Raw genomic sequence first — 18,815 nt, 5'->3', positions numbered from 1 at the left:
GGGCGCTGGCATGGGGCAGTCTCCGAGTCTTAACGGGGACCAGGGGAAATCTTGAAATTGGTACTTAAATAATCACTGAGATGTTCATTTAGAGCACATTTCCTTCACGTTTTGATGGATTAGAGGGCTGACTGTACAATATGATGTAAACTGTTTGTGGCATTGGGATGGATTGAAGGGTTTTCATGAAGGAAGTTAACAGAACTCTTGCATCAGAGGAGAATGGTGCCACTTCAGACAGCCACAGGGAAGTGTCTGAATAAACATTCCATCAGTACCTCTGCTCTCAAGGCAGTGGGCACTGCAGAAACCTGCCTGCCTAGCCAGTGTGGCCCCAGCATTGTGTGAATGTGCCCAGAGAAGAAGGAAAAAAGAGTGAACCCAGCAAGCAGAGTAGAAGTGCCCTGTGGAGCCACTGATTTGCATGACATGACCTGGGCTCCCTCCCATGGGTTCTCTGTGGTTTTGTTTATCTTTCTGCTGCTTTCCACGTTTCCATGTGGGCGGGTTTCTATTTTATTTTGTAAACACTTATTTATTTATTGTGTATGTGTTTGTGTGTGTGTGTTCACAAGCACACTGCCACAGCACACATGTGGAGACCAGAGGAAAACTTGTAGGAATAGACTCGTGTACTTCCTGGGGATTGTACTCAAGTTTTCAGGTTTGGTGCCACTGTCTTAATCTGCTGACCCACCTCACTGCCCCCACGTAGGTATCTCCCACAAATGAAACACACTTATAAACTTTTGAAATATATGTATGTTAAAAACGTAAGTCAGTGGGTGGGTGGTATCTGATGAAGGTGTCAGCTGTAGTATATAAATGGCAGACACATGGTTAGTTGCTCTCTGTAAATTTCCTTCAATTTTTTTTGTAGACGTAAAGAATTTCACAGTTAATTGTTGAAGAAAAAAGATTCAGAACTCAGTGACCCGGATCATTTTTTTCTCTATGGAAAAACAGCTGGAATGACCCTCACAGCTGCACATGAGAGCAATGCATCCTTTCTCAGTCCTGTATGGAAAAGATGTCCCATAGATCACTTTTCCTGACCAGCCAGAGGCAGGAAAGATGCTTATGTATGTTCTCAATTTTAAGGGACTGGTTTGAAAATAAATAATCGAACATAAATGTAGTTTACAGATACAATGTAAACATATATACTATATAGTTTGTATATTATACAATATAAATGTAGTTAAAGAAAACCACTCTTACCAACACAGGAAAGAAACCAAGTGTGGAGTATAAGGGACATGATGCTAAGACATAAGAGTTTGTCCCTTGTCCTTACAGAACAGCTATTGGCATTTACTGCCATCTTAGCCACAGTGACTAAAGTGGTGGTGGGTTTTGATTAAAGAACTGTTGACTATTTTGTGCTCTAAATCAGTCTCCTAGCCCCCGAGAGATGGTCTACATGACCTTTAAAATCATACCATATCACAGACACTTTTCTGGTGTTTTCGTTTAGACACTGTTGTTGCTTTTGAACAAATCTTGAGATGAACTATACAAGCAGAAGGAGGGAAGTACAGAGGGGTGCAGAAGCCAGGGGGCTGAATGAAGTGTTTGTGGGCTAAGCTCCTGTGCTATTCAGTGGAAAGAGCCCCCCCCCCATCCCAGCTCTGCCTGCTTCCCTTGGCCCACATCAGGGGGATCAAGAGCCAGCTATCAGCCTCTCCAGACTGGAAACGGGGCCTCCAGTTTCCAGAATCAACACGAACTTAGAAGGAAGTAAAACAGGCCTGAACTCAACTCTGAAGTTGACTTTGGTGCTACACTCTTTCCCGAACCTCCAGGAAAACAGAGGCTACAGAAGCCAACACAGCACTTAAGATCAACATGCAATAAATTTTCAGATCCATGAAAGAGCTCCTCAAATAACTAAACTCCAGTGTGGCTTGGCACATTAGTCCCAAAGGACAGGATTACCCAGAACTTGCACGGCCTTCTTTTCGAAGTATTTCATCAGGCATCCAATAAGACATACCCTCTGTACTGTACTCAGGCGCCCACAGTCTACCTTTGAGCTTAAACTTTAGCTCAGCCAATATGTCCCAGGAACTCCATCATGGAAAACACCTTTACACCTTAGGGTTTTGTTTTCAAGTCAACATTAGATGTTGCTTAGGTAAAATAAATAAAAAAATTAAAAAGAAAATAACTGCCCCCTTCTTTCACAGCTACAACATTTTTTTTTGTCTTTCCAGATGGCATTTCTGCATATTAGCAGGCATTTTGGTGGGTTCTAATTCAACTTTTATTCACAATAACCAGAAAAAGCACAGTAGGGGTGAGGAGGAGATGCTGCAGACTCTGTGGTTGGTTCTCCTTGCACTGGTAAGTGTTCATTGTTGGGTTGTTTCAGTTACGGCAAAAGTCCTATAAACATACTACGAAAATCTTTCTTTCCTTTACAAAAGAAAATAACTCATTAAAGCATGGGGCTACCCAGCAGGCTGACTGTACTCTGCCAGCTTGGTTGAAAAGGATATCCCAATGCCAATGGCTTACTGCTCTTACAGTCTGTCTGGAGTTCTGACCGCTCCTGTCTTTTGATATTTCATGAACTAAAAAGCTTCTGTAGAACTAGGTTAATATCTAGAACTATAGCCGGGCTCTGCTTTTGAACCACTGAAGCTAGTAGCCATTTTGCGAGCACAGCAGAACAGACTGTGTTTTTAGTGGGATCTCTCATACTTTGACGCCAGAAATAAGAATGGAAAAATAAAGTGGGAAAGTGAATGGAGGGCTCTTTAGGTTTCAAGGAACCACAAAGAATTCAAGAAAGAAGAAGAGTGATCACAACAAAGGAAAATGAAATGCCTTGAAAAATCCCTCTTACCATAATTTTAAATTGGAACTTTTGTTCAACCTAGCAACAAACTGTTTTATTCATAACAATATAGGAATGTTTGATTGATTTCCTTGTGGATTCTTTCTTTGGCAGTTATTTGAAAGTAGACTACAGCATTGGCTTTAATATTTGGGCAAAAGAACACATGGGATAAATTTCATTTTTCCCCAAAATAATTGCTATGACCAAGACTCCACTTTAGGGGATATCAGGCTTAAAGCCATAAAATAAAATATGAAAACCAAGAAATTATTTTTTAAGTATATAAACATCTACTAATGCATATGACATCCATGGGACACTCTGGTCAGTGGTGAATCAGGTTTCCATCCTGATGGATGAATTGTCTCTGTGGCACCTTGCTATTGATCACCGGAGGGATCACATACTCACGTTTTAAGATGTTTCTTTGCTCTAATTCTTCAGTTGTTGGCCTCTGGCTGAGTCTCCTATGATGACAAGATGATATACTACAAGTTACAAAACGAATACACCGTGAGTTACAAATGAGGTCCATTTGGTGGAAAATACAAATGAATCAATAAAGCTAGACTTTGTCACATCTTAAGAAATAAAAATTAAACGTTAAGCCTATAAAATAAGCATCTCCCTCCTGTTTGTAGACTACTGAGTGTGGCTTAGACTTCCACCTGTCTCCTCTCCCCCACTCACCCTTGTAAGACAGGCATCTGACTTTTGGCTGGGCAAATGACTACAGATCATAGCTTCCCTAGCTAGGACTGACTTCTTGCATCAGAACATGAACATTTGTAAGTTGTTTTTGCTCCTCAACACAAATGAGTGTGTGGTCCCTGTTTTCCCTTTCCTTCTTGCACAGGCTAGCCTCGAACATGGTGTTATGAGCCACCTTTGATGGTGCAGATAAGATTCCCCAGGGCCGTAAGAAATGTACAAAGCAGAAGGACTCTGGGTGTTAGGTCTATGAGGAGAAGAGGAGGAGAAACTTTCCATCATGCTGGGTGGCCCACTTTCCTCTAGACAGCCTGGTAAGAGAAACCAACACACATTGCTTGAACCCCTGTATTCCTGACATGTTACAGAAGCTTAGCTGATAGCTTAATTAATGTCCAGTGCACTGGGGCCTCAAATCGGCTCCTGTTGCAAAGTTCATTCCAATGTCTGAGTTGCTCAATCTATGCTGCTCAGGGTTTGAAGGGAAATCCTGCATCAGGCACTGCGAGCAAATATATTCCATACATGCTATCTTAAACTATGTGGGCCTCTTCTCCCCTGCTGTTGAGATACGCCAGGCTCATCCAGGATTAGTAGTTAACTGCTTTACAAGAGAGCAGGAACTCTTAGGAACTCCTTATAACTTTGTTCTTGATCTTGTTTACATAATCAATTTGTTGCTAACATGATCAATATGTTGTTAACTGCAGTGAAAGATTTCCTCAGGATGTAGGTTGAGTTTGTGTTACTTAAGATGAATATACATATATACTAGACACAAACAATTCTAAATGTTAGGATCACAACAAACTAGTTATCCCTCAAATTTTCATTGAAGTTAGTTGCTGGGATTACTTTGAAGTTAAGATGAGTGAATGAGTCCACAAAAGGCTCCCAGGAGCAATGGTATCTCTGCAGTTGGATTCTGTGCCATGACTATACTGTGTGCTGTGTGTGTGAGCGTGTGTGCACACACTGCTGGCGTGCTAGAGCCTGTTACAGCCAAGTGTGCTCACTCTCCCTAACTGAAGGGATGTCCTTCCTCTGGAAGTCTTTCTCTTCCTTTCCTACCTTTTAAAACCCTGCAGTTTAAAATGGGGCCTTGAAGGCTGTCTGGCATTAAGAGTGGAAGCCTCCAGGTTCTTTATCCCCACAGTAGAGTATATAGAAGACTGAACAGCTCTTGCCCTTGGCCGTATTAGAACAGAGAACTATGAGACTCACCATGGCTACCTTTTATTCCTGCTTTCAAAGTTCTGGTCTTGTGCTAGATGCTTAACCGGTCAGGGATCCTCAAAACAATTCAGCAAGGTAAGGGCCAGCTCCCACCTTGCAGATGAGGAAAGGGAGATTAACTGACTTGCTTAAACTCAAACATGAGCCAATGTTGCGGTCAGGATCTGCTCCTATCTCATTTGACTTAAACCGTGTGATCTAAGCTTGAATTGTGGGTAAAACCTTGAGCAAGAGGCATAAAAGATGTGCTGTGTTCACCAAAAACAACTCCTTAACACTTACATATTATTAAGAGCAAACCTTACTATATTAAAATATTTAAAGCTATAGATCATGTGTGTACTTACAAAGATATTAAATATCTGATGGGTGGCATTGGAATACTAGTTCATTAAAGATACAGGGGTATCTCAGATGGATGGTTAGACCTGGAAGTCTCCACCCATTCAAATCTATGTCCATTCTTCCGGTGGAAGCCCGGGCATCATCCCCAAAGAATCTCAGATGAAACTGATAGAAGACTGATGGTTAGTGACAGGATTCTACACTGCTAGGTTTTTTTTTTAACATTTCTTTATCAGTGCCCTGGTTTTGTCTACTTGGTTTGTTTTAATTTGTCATTGCTATAAATAGTTTTATAATATATATCTTTATAACAAGTCCTTCAGATAAATCATTGGAGATCCCTTTCCTTCATACATATGTTCCCAAAGATGGAATTATTATGCAAAGAGATAGCTTTATAGCTATTTTATCACAGTGTCAAACTGCTTCAAAAATATTGATCAAGAACAATGTAAACATGTGTTCAATTTTAATTGTGCTTTACTAGTTTAATGAGTGTGTGCAATTTAAGTTAAAAGTAAACATTTCATTTTACTGTGTACTTGCTGTGGTTCAAGTAGTAAGAGTTTTAAATATAAGAACTGTTTTATGAGTGGCATCAAGCAATGGCTGTCTTCTACCTTGTTTTAGATATATTTTTGCCAGTAGGGTTTTTTTTGGGGGTTCTAAATAAGGCCACATCCCATTCTTTCCTTCCTTCCTTCCTTCCTTCCTTTCTTCCTTCCTTCCTTCCTTCTTTCTTTCTTTCTTTCTTTCTTTCTTTCTTTCTTTCTTTCTTTCTTTCTTTCTTTCTTTTTCTCTTTCTTTCACTAGTTCCTTCATTTGCAGTGCTCAAGATCAAACCTAGAATGTTCTGTCACTGGGCTCCATCCTAGCCCAGACACTCTGACAATAACAAGTCCTTCGTCACTACAGAGTTTATCACACATACCCTCAAACACCTTTGAAACATGCCAGCAAGGGTCTCTTGTTCCATCTCAGTGGATAAATCGCATCTTTCTTTAGCTCACATTGGAAGACATGGCATCTGTCTGTTTCTTTTCATAAAAGTGAAATGCCCCCAGTGCTCTGATTCTAGAAAATGTGCCTACTTTCCTTCAAGCTTCTCTACAGAGGCACATTTGACCAACGGTCTGATGAGTTTTTCACTGATACAAATGTTTACTCTCTCCCCTTTCTAAATGCATTGTATTCATAGTGGTTGTCTGGACAGGGAGTGTTTGGAGCCTCAACTGTTAAACAACTGGCTGCTTAGAGAGGCTGTTGAAAATGCTGTGCCTGCCGTCTCCCACATGCCATGTTCTCCTGCTCTGTGCCAATGTCTGTATTACTATGACACTAGTATCATGATGCTGATATTTATTGATTAACCTTGGATTGTTTTTGAACTTGCAGAAGTTACCACCATAGTAGTTTTGTTTTTCTCAGAGTTTTCTAGGAATATAACTGGGAATAATAGCAGTATTTTGTTCCCATAATTTATAGCTTTTTTCCATTACAATAACTGTGATTAGACATTTAGTATGAAAAGAGTAGGGAAACTTTGTTCATTTGAAAAATGATTTTGGGTTTTCTCTAGGTACTAATGTATTTAGCATAATTTGTAAAACCTTTAATTCCAGCTTGTCTCAGGCTTTTGTAAGATAATACAATTTCTACCTGGGTGCTGAGGATGGAGCCTGGGTTCTCATGCTTGTACAACAAACGCTTTACCAAGTGAGCGATTACCCTGGCATAGTGTTCATGTTTTAAACATCCTTTACTATGATAAACTATACTAATATTCTTTGCATTTAAGGAGTTTACCCTATTTTTCTATCATTTTATATGCATTATTTTACAACAAAACACAAACAAAAGCAATAAAATAATAAAACACATTTGTCACACGTTCTCATGTACGTGGTGGAGAGGAGATGGTATAAAAGCAGTCCATCATAGATGAACAGTGATCCTAACCTGCTTCTGCTATAAAAGAATTGTGCAGTTTTCAGAAAGTCCCTTAAATCTCCCAAGGCCTCAGAGACGTCCCTGCTCCTACTTGTTAAGAAGGCAAACTTGACATGAAGTTGCTTTAACTTCTGCTAGCTCTTTTTTGAGGCAAAAATGATCCAGGCTTAGGGCAGAGGAGAAAACATTCCAGTGAGAAGGAGACCCTTGGCAAACTGCTCAGGTCTTCTTTTGGAATCCTAGACAGGGTTGCAAGAACTGAGGATACCACACCCCCAGGCCTTCCCCTGGACTCCTTAGGGAGGTGAGCCTTCCCTTCAGATAGGAGCCACAGTTGGTGTCCCTGAAGGTCTCCCCTTTTAGTGGGCCTTGGAGAGTCTCTCCCTGTGGACAGCAAACAGTCCCTGACATCCCTGCCGGGGACCCCAGTGCAGCAATCATTGAAGGTTCCCACTTCCAAGCAAGGGCAGGAAATTCCTCCATGTTCACAGCCTGGTCTGGTTCCCTTCTCCCACTGATATACCTTGGTGGGTATGCAGAGTGTGACAAACCAGCAGCAAACAGGGACACTTGAATTGCTTAAACTGGTATCAAAACCAATGGCAAAAACAGGAGGTCTATAGTACACAAGGGAGTGAGGAGTGGTGCCCAATGGTCCCCACTCATTCCAAGCTAAAGGCCTGCGTTTGGACAGAGGGCTATGCTTATCTGAGCAGGACAAAGCTAGGTTAGTGATGCTTGGTATTTCTCCAGTCTCACAGCCCACATGATGGAACCTAATCGTTTTCACTTCAGTCTCAATAAGTTTTCAGATTAGAACAGAGGCCGGTCAAGTTGTGGACTGAAGGCCAGATGCCCCATGCCACCCTTCTTGGTGAATGCATTTTATTGACACGCTCACTTGCTCATTTGTTTATATGTTATATGTTATTTACATCTTTTATGTAGGGCAGGGTTGAGTAACCGCAACAGAGACCAGCCAGCCATCAAAGTCTGAGAATTCATAACTGATTTTTTTCAAAGCCACTGGCTAACTGACCAAAAGCGAGAATAGTTTGACCATGTTTACAAGATTGGATGGACCAGGAGCATCCGAACCTGGTGAATTCACCAAGACTGCGGGCAGGCAGGAGACGTGGGGAAGACTACCCAAACATCACTGCTGCATCTACACACAGTACGTACCTGACCAGCTTGGTCCCGATCTGTTGTCTTATTTCCTGCCTTTCTTCTTCAGATGTTCGCTGCAGGATGTTTTTATCCTCCAGTTCTTTCTTGGACGGTCTGTTGCCAAGTTTGATGGCAAGAGTATCCCTTCGTCGTATCTTACTTGCCAAAGCACCTGAGGATTGAAAAGGGGCAGAAATTCAGGTACATCATCTTTTACCCTAGCAGGGCTCTGGTTACACGTGGCTGGACTTTACCAGGATATGAGCCAAATTCTTTACTTGCGTGCAAGAGGGGAAACTTAATCAGTTCAAAGGGGGTGGGTGGGGTGGGGATTTGAGTTGGAGATAACTCATCTTGAAAAAGAACTGAAGGATTTTTTAATGTTAAAAAAAAAGCCCGAGATGCCATGAACAAGCTTGGAAGCATCACCTCATCATCTGGATGGAGATAGTTGAGGTTTATTCTGCTGATTTAGTGGATCATGGAAATCAGTGATTGCACAATGCTTTTGCTTTTCTTTTCAAGTCAAAAGCTTATCCTCGCTCCTTATTCTGTACAGTTAATCCTTGTCATCCCCTTTCCCCCCAGCCAGGCGTCATGCTGGCAAGAAGCCTATTCTATATACAAAATGCTTTAACCCTGAGTCACCCAGGAGTCCTTAAACTCCCAGCAGGCAGTTGCTATCAGATGGATGCTAAGGAGAGGACATCTAACAAATTTCTACTAAATGATTAATATACTAATAACTTTTAATCATATATCAATTCAATCCCACGGGGAATTCCTGTCGAGCCATGCTCCTTCTAAGTTTAAACAACAACAACAACATTGTGACAACACATTCCAGTCATCTAATTAGACACAGTCATGGCCTTCAATCCTCTTTAGGGTCCTTCCTTTCTAGACCGCATCCTATCTTTGCAATGGCGGACAAGTGAGCATTTTTAACTCCAACAAGCGTTTGCCTTTCTTGACTCATTCCCCTGTCCTCTCTCTTTAAGCCACGGTATAAAATGAATGAAGATTTCTAATGCTCTTAGCAAGCCAAGGAACCCCCACCGATGCCTACACTCTTTCTTCAAGAATAGGTGCCTGGAGGGCTGGCCACCTTTGACTTTATGAGAAAACCCTCTGTTCTTAGAAAGCTTAGATTGTCTGTATCAAGACAAATATTCAGTCTAACTCATTATCAATGGTGTAACACACCTATGTAGTAATCTCTTCTGGAGAGATCTGTCATCACGAGCTAAACTTTGGAACAGGCACACTTTTTTCTCAGTACTGGGAATTGAACCCATGGAATTATGCTATCTTCTCAGCCCGTTTTTCCCTTTTAGCTTGATACATAGTCTCATGAAGTTTCTCAGGCTAGGCCTGAACTCACTCTGTACCTAAGGCTTGCTTTGGGGAACACACTGTTGCCTTGCTCTAACCTCCCATGTTGCTGGGACTACAGGCTTGCAACCAGTTTCAGCTAGGATAGATATATTTCTAATTTGAGAGAAGGTGTGGGAAGGAAAATGTTGGGCGGTGGTGGCTAAGAAGGCTTTTGCATTGCATAGTAGGTGGTTCTCTGTACACCACTTACTCCTCTACTTGGAAATATCCTTACTTTCTCCACTGCCGTCATCATCATCATCCTCTTCCTCATCATCATCGGTGTATAAGATGGGTCCATCCGAGTCAGAGTCATTGGCCTGGTAGTCTCTTGGGGCCTCGTCCTCTGGGGCACTGAAGGATTCTGAAGAGTCTCCCATTTCTCCGGGGGTCAGCAACTGAGGTCCAGCCTTTCCCAGCTCATCTTTGGTTGTCACGCTATTAAGGGTCAAAAAGCACAGGATAATGTGAGGCTCAGAGCAGCCCTTGTGGATACCAACCCCTAAAAAAGCATGCTAGTGTCATGAACATCCTTCATGATAGGAGAGGGAGAAATGCAACATGGGGCAGCCGACCAACATCACCAACACGGAAGTTCTCTGGTGCATTACTTAACTGTTGAGGTCTTATATTTGTCACGTGTGATATCTAGCACATTCAGTAAATGAACATAGTGAAACGTTACTTTGCAGGCCTATTTGTCCATAAATAATAGGGAAGCAGAGAAAAGACTAGTGGGTTAGGGCTGATGGAGGGATAGCTCACTTAGAAAAGTGTTTGCTACGCAAGCCTGAACACCTGTGCTCTCAAGCCCGAGAATCACATGACAAAAAAATATAGCCTTGGTAGTGCTTGTTTATAACCTCAGTGCTGGGGAAGCAGGGACCAACAGGCAGATTCCTGGGACTCATTGGCCAACCATTGGAGCCTACTAGGGGAGCACCAGGCTGCAAGAAATGCTGACTTTATAAACAGTAAGATGAATGATATCTGAGGAAAGACACCTGAGGCTGACTTCTGCTCTGCACGTGAGCGTGTGCACGCACGCGCGCGCACACACACACACACACACACTCACACACAGCTCCACAGTACTTGACTTCTGTCTGCACTTGTTGTTTTCTTTTCAAGTCTAAACATAAAGCCTCGGCTCTCCCACAGATATTTCCGGATCATTTGGTTGACTTCCTTGCTCCACTCCTCTGCTCTCACAGTGATCCACTGCAGAGCTTAGCATCCCTGATGTGTCCTGTGCCTTTGACAAATAGGATTCAGAGTGCCCTGCATCCCAGCACCCTTCTGGTGTCACAGAGGAAAGCGCATCTCTTATCAATACTGGAATAAATTCCATCCCCCCCCCAGCCAGTGCGCCAACAGGCAAAAACCCTTGATCCTCTCTATGCTTTCATTTCTTCATGTGTAAGACCGCCTCTTACAGGACTAGAGTGATGCCCAAGATGCAAAGTGTTAGATAGAAGCTTTAGAAGAAAGGTAATATACTGGCGAAGGGGCAGTGATGCTTTGTCATTCAGATGGGTGAAGATCTCTACAATGCTCACCCATTTTCAAAGACTAATGTAGAAAATACTTGGAACGACAAAAGCATTTAATTTCAAAACAGTGTAATCAGTATTGTAAGACACAGAAGACCTCCCAAATACTTTCTGATATAAACAGATGAATTCACATTTGGTGTTTTCACAGACAAACAAAAAATTAAAACCAACCTCCAAGACAAACAACAACAACAACAACACTTGAAAGTCTTTTGACTGATGCACACAGGCAAACTTCATTAGAGCAAAAGGCATTTAAAACCAATTTTAAAAACTTAGAAAGCTCCATGTTTTTATTTTTACTTAGAAAGAACCCCTCAGCCTAATTGTCCTCAAAGGGGTATATGAAATCTTTTCGGAGTGTGTGTGTATGTGTGGGTTCACTAATTGTGAATGCATCACTTTGTCACTCTTAACTTTTTTTTTTGACATAGGGTCTCTCATTGACCATGGACCTTAACATTCCAGCTAGACTGATGGCCAGCAAGCTCCTGGGATCTGCCTGTCACTGCTGCCTTCCTATCCCCAACACTGGTGTCACATATGTGTACCTCCATGCCTAGCTTTAACATGGGTGCTGGAACTGAGTTAAGGTCTTTTTACCCACATTACCCATTCACATGTCTCTCTAGTCCCTGAAATCACATTTTTTATAACCCCATATTTCCCATCTTAACAGTTTTTAAGGGTACCATTCTGTGGCATTAGGTAATTCACCTTGCTGTGTAATTATCATCATGTATATCCAGAACTTTTTCATCTCTCTAAACTGAAGCTCTGCTCCCATCAACTAATAACTCCCCACATCTCCTACCTCTCAGAAATCACCATTCCAGTCTCCTCCCTGTATCTATGAAGCTGACTATTTTACAGACCTCACTAAAGGATGATTATACAAACCTTGGGGTTTACTTATTTTACTTAATGCAATGTCAATGGTATCCATGTCATAGAAGTGTCAGAATTTCCTTCCTGTTGAGAACTGAAAGGTATGATATTGCGTGCACATACCACATTTTGTTTACTCATTCATCAGCCAATTCCCAGTTGGGCTGTTTCTGCCTTTTGATTACTGTGTTTTCATCCTACATACACTAGTGTACAAATCCACTTCCCCACTTTCAATTCTTTGAACTACAGGCACAGAAGGAGAATTGTTGAATTATATGGCAATTCTATGTTCACTTTTTTGAGACAACACAGAATAGAGTGTCATTGTAAATATGGGAAGATTTATTTTATGGACAAACTTTTCCATAGTCTAGACCATTAGTTGATTGCTACAGAAAGCTATTATATTTTGAGGAGACTGCCACTATGGGTGACTACAGTATATTTAAAGGTTTGTCAATTAATAATAGTCTCTTCATAGAACAGAACAAGGTACTTCAGAGCTCAATCCTGTTACTCATGCCATTAGTCACTAATCTATTATGTTATTTTAATCTTGCCATTGGTATAGTATTTTTCAGTTTGCAGAGTTCAGCAACATTTATTTACAACTCACAACTATTTAAAACTACAAGGTGGTTAGAGAAGAAATGGCTGTAAGTACCCCACCCAACCTGCAGTGTGGCATCCAGACTGAGACCAATAGTCTACTTGCTAAATGTTATATTATATGATTATTATAATTAGTTAATATTAACTATGTTCCATGTCTGCATTGGTCAGCTCGCACCTCATTCCTGAGGGTTCCTGAGAACACTGGAGAATATTGAACATTACATAAATTCTTGTTGAGAGAATTCAACAAGTCATTTCTAAATATGACCTGAAATGGGTTGAGTTTTTTTTCTGCCCCACATTACAGAGATGTTTGTGTTATGGATAGAGCTGTAAATGAATAAAAACTTACTGAACAGCCTGCAAGATAGGAGGAGAGATGGGTATTTTTATATACAACCACTAGCCCTATTTCAAGTTTTGATATTTGTATCCCAAACAGAAGGCTTTTCATACTATGACAGAGTTTTCACACATTGGGTGACTAAATATAACCAAAGGAAAGTTCTAAGGAAAGCAAGTGAGTGAGAGCCAAAAACCCTAATTCAAATTCCACTTGAAAGAGGGAGAATTTGGGAGAAAATCAGAGACACTACATTTTCCAGGCTCATTAAGTCAAGGGCAAACACAAACTACCCCTGAAGAATGCATTATAATGTCACTTTTTAAATTTTAAAAATATACTAAGAAGAAAACGAGTTCTTCTAGGAAACTCTGAGAGTTACCCTAGCTGATGGGAATATATATATATATATATATATATATATATATATATATATATAAACATCCTTAATGTTGAATAAGACTCAAGCTTACTCCCTTTACTCTCAACATTTCTGAAAATGGAAAACTTATGTTTACTTCTTTATTTAAAAATTCTTCAGGTATCAGGGATAACTAAGACATCAAGTTCCTAGTATAAAATGGTTCTTAGCATAATTAATATAGTCTCTAAATGATCATGGAAGTGAGCTGGGAAGAGTCAGCTGCCCATGGGTATGAGCTCTCTGAACACTCAGAGCTACACACAGTTGCCTTTCTCTTTAGCACGGTGAACAACAGACCTATAGACTGCATCCACTTCCTAAAATGGAGATCTTGTCTCAAACACACACTTCCTTAGCACGCTGGCCAATATTTTGATTAAAATCAACTATTTGGGACTAGCTTGTTTTGCTCACGTTTATGCTTTGGTGTTTGCTGCATGTGCCCAGCACAGAACAAACTAACCCCAATTTAAGCCCGAAAAAGAAAAAGTTCAATTAGAAGGTTTGAAGTGACGGCAGTGTTGAGCAATACTGCGGTTACAGAAGGGTGTGCTGCGTGTTTGAAGCAGAAAGGACACTGCTGTGAGGGTTTGGATGTGTCCCTTGGAGTTCAAGTCAGAACTTCATCTTCAGTGCATTAGCACTGAAAGGCAAGGCCTCCTGGGGGCAAAGCCATAATGAATAGATGAAGTCCATTACAGAAAGGGCTCTTGGGACATGGTTAGCTACCTTGTTCTCTTGGCCCCGCCACCCTCTTGCAGCAAGAACCTCCTTATTAAATGGTGGTGCTTGATCTAGACTTCTTAGCCTCTAGAATTCTGAGTCAGTACAAATTACACTCTCTAGGGTAGTCTGCGACAGCATCACCAAACAGACCAATAATGATAACCTAGCACAGTAGGATGGTGGTAGAGCATGTCTTTAATCCCAGCACTTGGAAGGCAGAGGCAGGCAGCTCTCTGTGAGTTTGAGTTTAGCCTGGTCAGCAGAGCTAGTTTTAAGACAATACACAAAGAAACAGTGTATTGGAAAACCAAACCAAACCAAAAAACCAAACAACAAACAAACAAATGACATATCATTTATCTGAATGTCTTCTGCCTTTTATAGCTTTTACTAAAATGTCAGGCAAATAATTTGTCGCTTGATAGTTATCATCCCTCTCTTGTCCTTCAAATGGTACTTCTCCAAATGCTAAAAAATAAGGAACCAACAAAATGTTGGGAAAAAAAGAACAGAATTTGATGCCATTATTTTGGAAGAAAGGAAACTCTTCCAGGCGTGGGGTTTGGTGTGGAGTGCTAGTATTGGTCTCTCACTTGGCCACTGCTAATCTGGCAATGACGCTAAGCAAACTATTTGAACTCTCAGTTACAGGGTTTTAAATAAAGTAGAGACATTTTGGAGAAAAGTTACATGAATTAAACGGTAACAGACAGTGCTTGACCCCCACACTGATCAAGTAATCAATAAATGAAGGGTAATATTATCAACAGTTAAACAAAGTGTCTTGATCAAAGACAACCTAATGGATGTACTTGAGCACTTTTTAAGAGCTTAACATGACAAATTTTTGAAATGGATTCTATTTTCGGTTGTGAGCCTAGCCTTTAACGGCTGAGCCATCTCTCCAGCCCTTGAAATGGATTCTATTAAATGACTCAAAGACTGAAAAAAATTTAGAAACAGGAAATAGGTTATACTTTAGATTTTAGCCTTCCCTAGATGGAATTGATAATTGCATAATTGAAAATTGCATCTATTCGATCTCTGCTAGTCTTCCCTACATACCTATGGGGCAGGAGGTCTAACCTGCCTAACAGAACGTTAATAGCATATTTACAGGACTTTTTGTGTGGTATCAGTAAAGGAGGGTAAAGATCCTTATGAACTCCAGGTTTCTGGATTGGGGAGCTGGACAATAATGGGACATCAGCCTACAAAGGGCAAGACCAAGTTCTTGGGCCCATTTTATTTTGTTCTTTTCTTGAAGAAAACTAAGAGGACATGACCACAATCGTGCCCTCTTTAGGATCTATGGAATCCATCATCAGAGGCCTCTCACCTTTAGCATATCAGTGATGTAGGCTGATCTTGGCTCACCTTCTAGCTGTCATGTGACAATTTGGTGAGTGTGCACTGATGGCCTACAGTGCACTAGACTCTATACTGGTCGCTAGGAACACCGAAGTAAATAAGGCATGCTGTTTACTTCTGCCCTATATGTAGGAAAACTTTTCCAAATAAAGTAGTCACTAGCATGTCAACAAGTATCAGAAGACTTCACAGAAGAAATTAGGATTCAGTAGAGAATTAGGGAGAAAAGAGTCATTCTATTCTCCGTATGAGTAGATCCAGAATTTTAATGAGTTCTTTACTGCTGGTCTTAATTTTCCTGGAGAAGAAAGCTAAGTTGTTACAGCGAGGTGAAGCTGAGAAAGAATGGATGAGTTATCTTGGAGCAAATGATGAAGGTTTAAAACAAGTACCAGAGGGAAAAAGAAGGAAGATATCTAGGTAGAAGAAAAGAATGATGAGCCAGGCTGATAGATGTTCTGAACATCCTCAGGACCAAAGTATATTTGTTAGAAACATCACTGTGATTTTCAGTACAGTCTAAGGGACCCCACAATTAGGGCTTAGGAAACTCACTGGTGAGACTATGGGTGTGTTTACCTAACATCCAGCAGGTTTAATACAGACAGGAGCAGACTGCATTCTTTTATTCCACAAGAAAACTCTAGTAGCTTGTGACACTTAGACAGCATATAGGGTCTGTGTGCCCACTTACCACTGTGCAGGATCTCTGCTACCACTTAAGGCGGTGCTTCTGTTCGTCTGCTCTTCAGTCCAAAGGAGCTGACTTGGGTCTAAGGCAGAGACAGGCACGGTAGGTCCATCACTGCCCAGGACCATGGGAGTGTCCAAGGCAACAATGCCCTGATCCTCAAGAGGCAGAGGAAGGGCAGGTGATGAGGGCGGTGGCGCCACAGGAGTTGGAGGGACGGTAGCCTTGGATTTGCCTGAGGCCTGCTCCTCAGCTCCAGCAACAGTCTCTTCTTGTTTGAGACTCTCTAGCACAGTGTCTGATGGCTCTCCTTTGAGACTAGATGTGTCGGCAGTGGTGGTGTCTGAGGACACTCGGGATGCTGCCAGCTGCTTGCCAATCTTTTTCTTGCCCCGGGTGGTCCCCACTATGCCTGCTTTGCTAGCCACTGACTCCTTGGACACTTTGGGACGAGAGGAGGCGGAGGAAGCAGATGCTGAAGCAGATGCTTTGGAACCAGTCGTTTTCTTCGGATGAGAAGAGCCAGCTAAAACAGAGAAATTTTTACATTAAAAAAATCAAAGAATGCAATATGCCTTAAGAGACCAAGATGCAATTGCCAATGACATTTGAAATGTTCCTTTTAAAATACATCAAGTCAACAAATGGTAAGATAATTGGTCAATTATGATAATGGTCTTGTTTTCTGTCCCATCGTAGCCTCTCATGTGAGAGGGAACAGGTGACATTCAAGTAAAACCAAAGGGCAAGAATCCTCCATATTCACCAGAAACAGCTAAACGGGGCAGCTGCTCTTCACCCTGAGTCACTCTTACAGACTCTGAAGAAGAAACTTGGTCCTATGAAGCGACACTACTGGCAAGCTGACTGCAAGACATAAATGGGTCCTTCCTTGTTTCTTTCTGGGGATGGAGAGGTGGCCCATATTCAGAAGAAGCAGCGTAGATATTGCCAGCCTCTTTTCTGGGTCACAAACAAATTAATTTATCCCACTACTTTCCAAGTGGCAAACTCCAAGGCAACTGTTCCCAAAACTCCAGAGAAGGAAGGCTGACCTGCTGGCCTATAGTTACACCTGCTGTAGTGAGGGGGTCAGAGGGGACAGTCACAGTGGAGATCCCCTCAAAACATCAGAATGCAAGGAAAAATGCTTACTGTGGTTTAAAATTATTTACATGGGTAGAATCTGAAGAACTTCACTCCTAGCACGTGTACACACGTGTGTATGCATGTTTGTCCACCCATGTGTGTGTCTATGTCTGTGTAGTTCCTCATGCTCATGCCCTTGAGAGGGTCTTCTTGTGTTACTCAGTTTGGAGCTCCTGGGCTCAGATGATTCACTTGTCTCTACCGCCTGAGAAGCGGGGACTGTCAGTGTACATCACTTCAACTTTTTCCAGAATTTCCAATCCCAACCACCCTGGCCACCTAGTTATTTTTACTTTTTAATGTTCTAGGCAGGCCTTCAAAGGACTGCCACAGCAGTACCTTTGCTTATTTCTAGATAGAGCTGTCATCAACTAAGTAATTTCCAGGAACACAAGTTAGGTAGCCTTTCCTTTTTTCTTATAATTACGTGCATATATTTTAATTTTTCTTTATGTCATCCTAGGAAATCCATTTAAAATCCCATGTGAATACTCATTTGGTTCATCGTCTTTCTGATCTGTATTTTCTCCTAATATCTCTGCTATTACAATGCTACATAGTCTTACTTTCCTAAGAGCGGGGGAGTTTGTTTCACACAACTATCAAAAAATGTCTTGGTAATACACCAGGGCCATCCCATACTGCACACAGGTATCACAGTGACTTACCTCTGGAGGCAACTTTATTGACATCAATGTGAGAATTGAAATGAAGAACAAACAGAGGAACAGACAATGAGACATATAACTTCATTAATTTTGACATATAAAGAAGCCAGTCTTATTTAGTGACAAGATTCAGGCTTACAAGGTATCTCTAGTTAGGGTAATTACTATTTTAGATACACATAATAGCTTGATTTCCCCTTTGCCAAATCTGGGCTTGTCTGTAGACTTAATGAATCTGATAGTCTTTCTCTGATTACAAGTTAAACTCATTAACCATACTAAAAAATCTAACTAACTCCACTCAAAATTGGCATGAAGGGTTTTGTGCTTAAACATGTTCAACTATTTTCCTAGTTAAGTTAAACAGATCCTTTCTTCATATCCATTGTAATACCAATTTTAACATTTTTGAAAAAATTTATTTTTTGACACAGAATCTTTAATGTCATCCCATTTTAAAGAAAAATATTTTTCCAATACCTGGAGTGAAAATTCAAGCCATATATTTTTTTTAGGTTTGAAACCTAACATCCCAGCCTTTGGTTGATAATAAATAGATAAGGGGCATTGTGTAATCTTTGCTTTTAAAGTCTCTTCTAACACAAGGGGGCTTTGTTGAGAATAACCTTGGTTAATAGAGAAATTCCACCTCTGAGTTAAGTATTTTTATTAATAGCAACAACAAGAAAGACAAAATCCTGGTGAAATCAATGACATTCTAGACTGACAGGTGGATCAATGGGGCCT

The 18,815-nt window shown here is 41.1% G+C and overlaps 1 protein-coding gene across 7 annotated transcripts in view; it reads right to left on the bottom strand.

Annotated features, from left to right (window-relative positions):
- Positions 1-18,815, bottom strand: part of Phactr2 (phosphatase and actin regulator 2) — a 258,046-nt gene that overhangs the window by 30,245 nt on the left and 208,986 nt on the right. For 3 of the 7 annotated variants that reach the window (XM_040758222.1, XM_040758225.1, XM_040758224.1), the window contains exons 6-10: positions 18,069-18,080; positions 16,255-16,777; positions 9,870-10,072; positions 8,273-8,429; positions 3,257-3,333 (exon numbers count right to left, since the gene is read on the bottom strand). In XM_040758222.1, the coding sequence (XP_040614156.1) occupies positions 3,257-3,333; positions 8,273-8,429; positions 9,870-10,072; positions 16,255-16,777; positions 18,069-18,080 (972 nt within the window). The remainder of the gene's footprint in view (positions 1-3,256; positions 3,334-8,272; positions 8,430-9,869; positions 10,073-16,254; positions 16,778-18,068; positions 18,081-18,815) is intronic. The other 4 variants (XM_021224459.2, XM_021224452.2, XM_040758223.1 and 1 more) reach the window with 3 other exon arrangements.

Source organism: Mesocricetus auratus, unplaced genomic scaffold (genome assembly GCF_017639785.1).
Source record: "Mesocricetus auratus isolate SY011 unplaced genomic scaffold, BCM_Maur_2.0 Super-Scaffold_100018, whole genome shotgun sequence".
Classification (NCBI taxonomy): Eukaryota; Metazoa; Chordata; class Mammalia; order Rodentia; family Cricetidae; genus Mesocricetus; species Mesocricetus auratus.
Note: the sequence above shows the minus strand (reverse complement) of the source record. Positions and strands in the feature narration are given on the sequence as shown.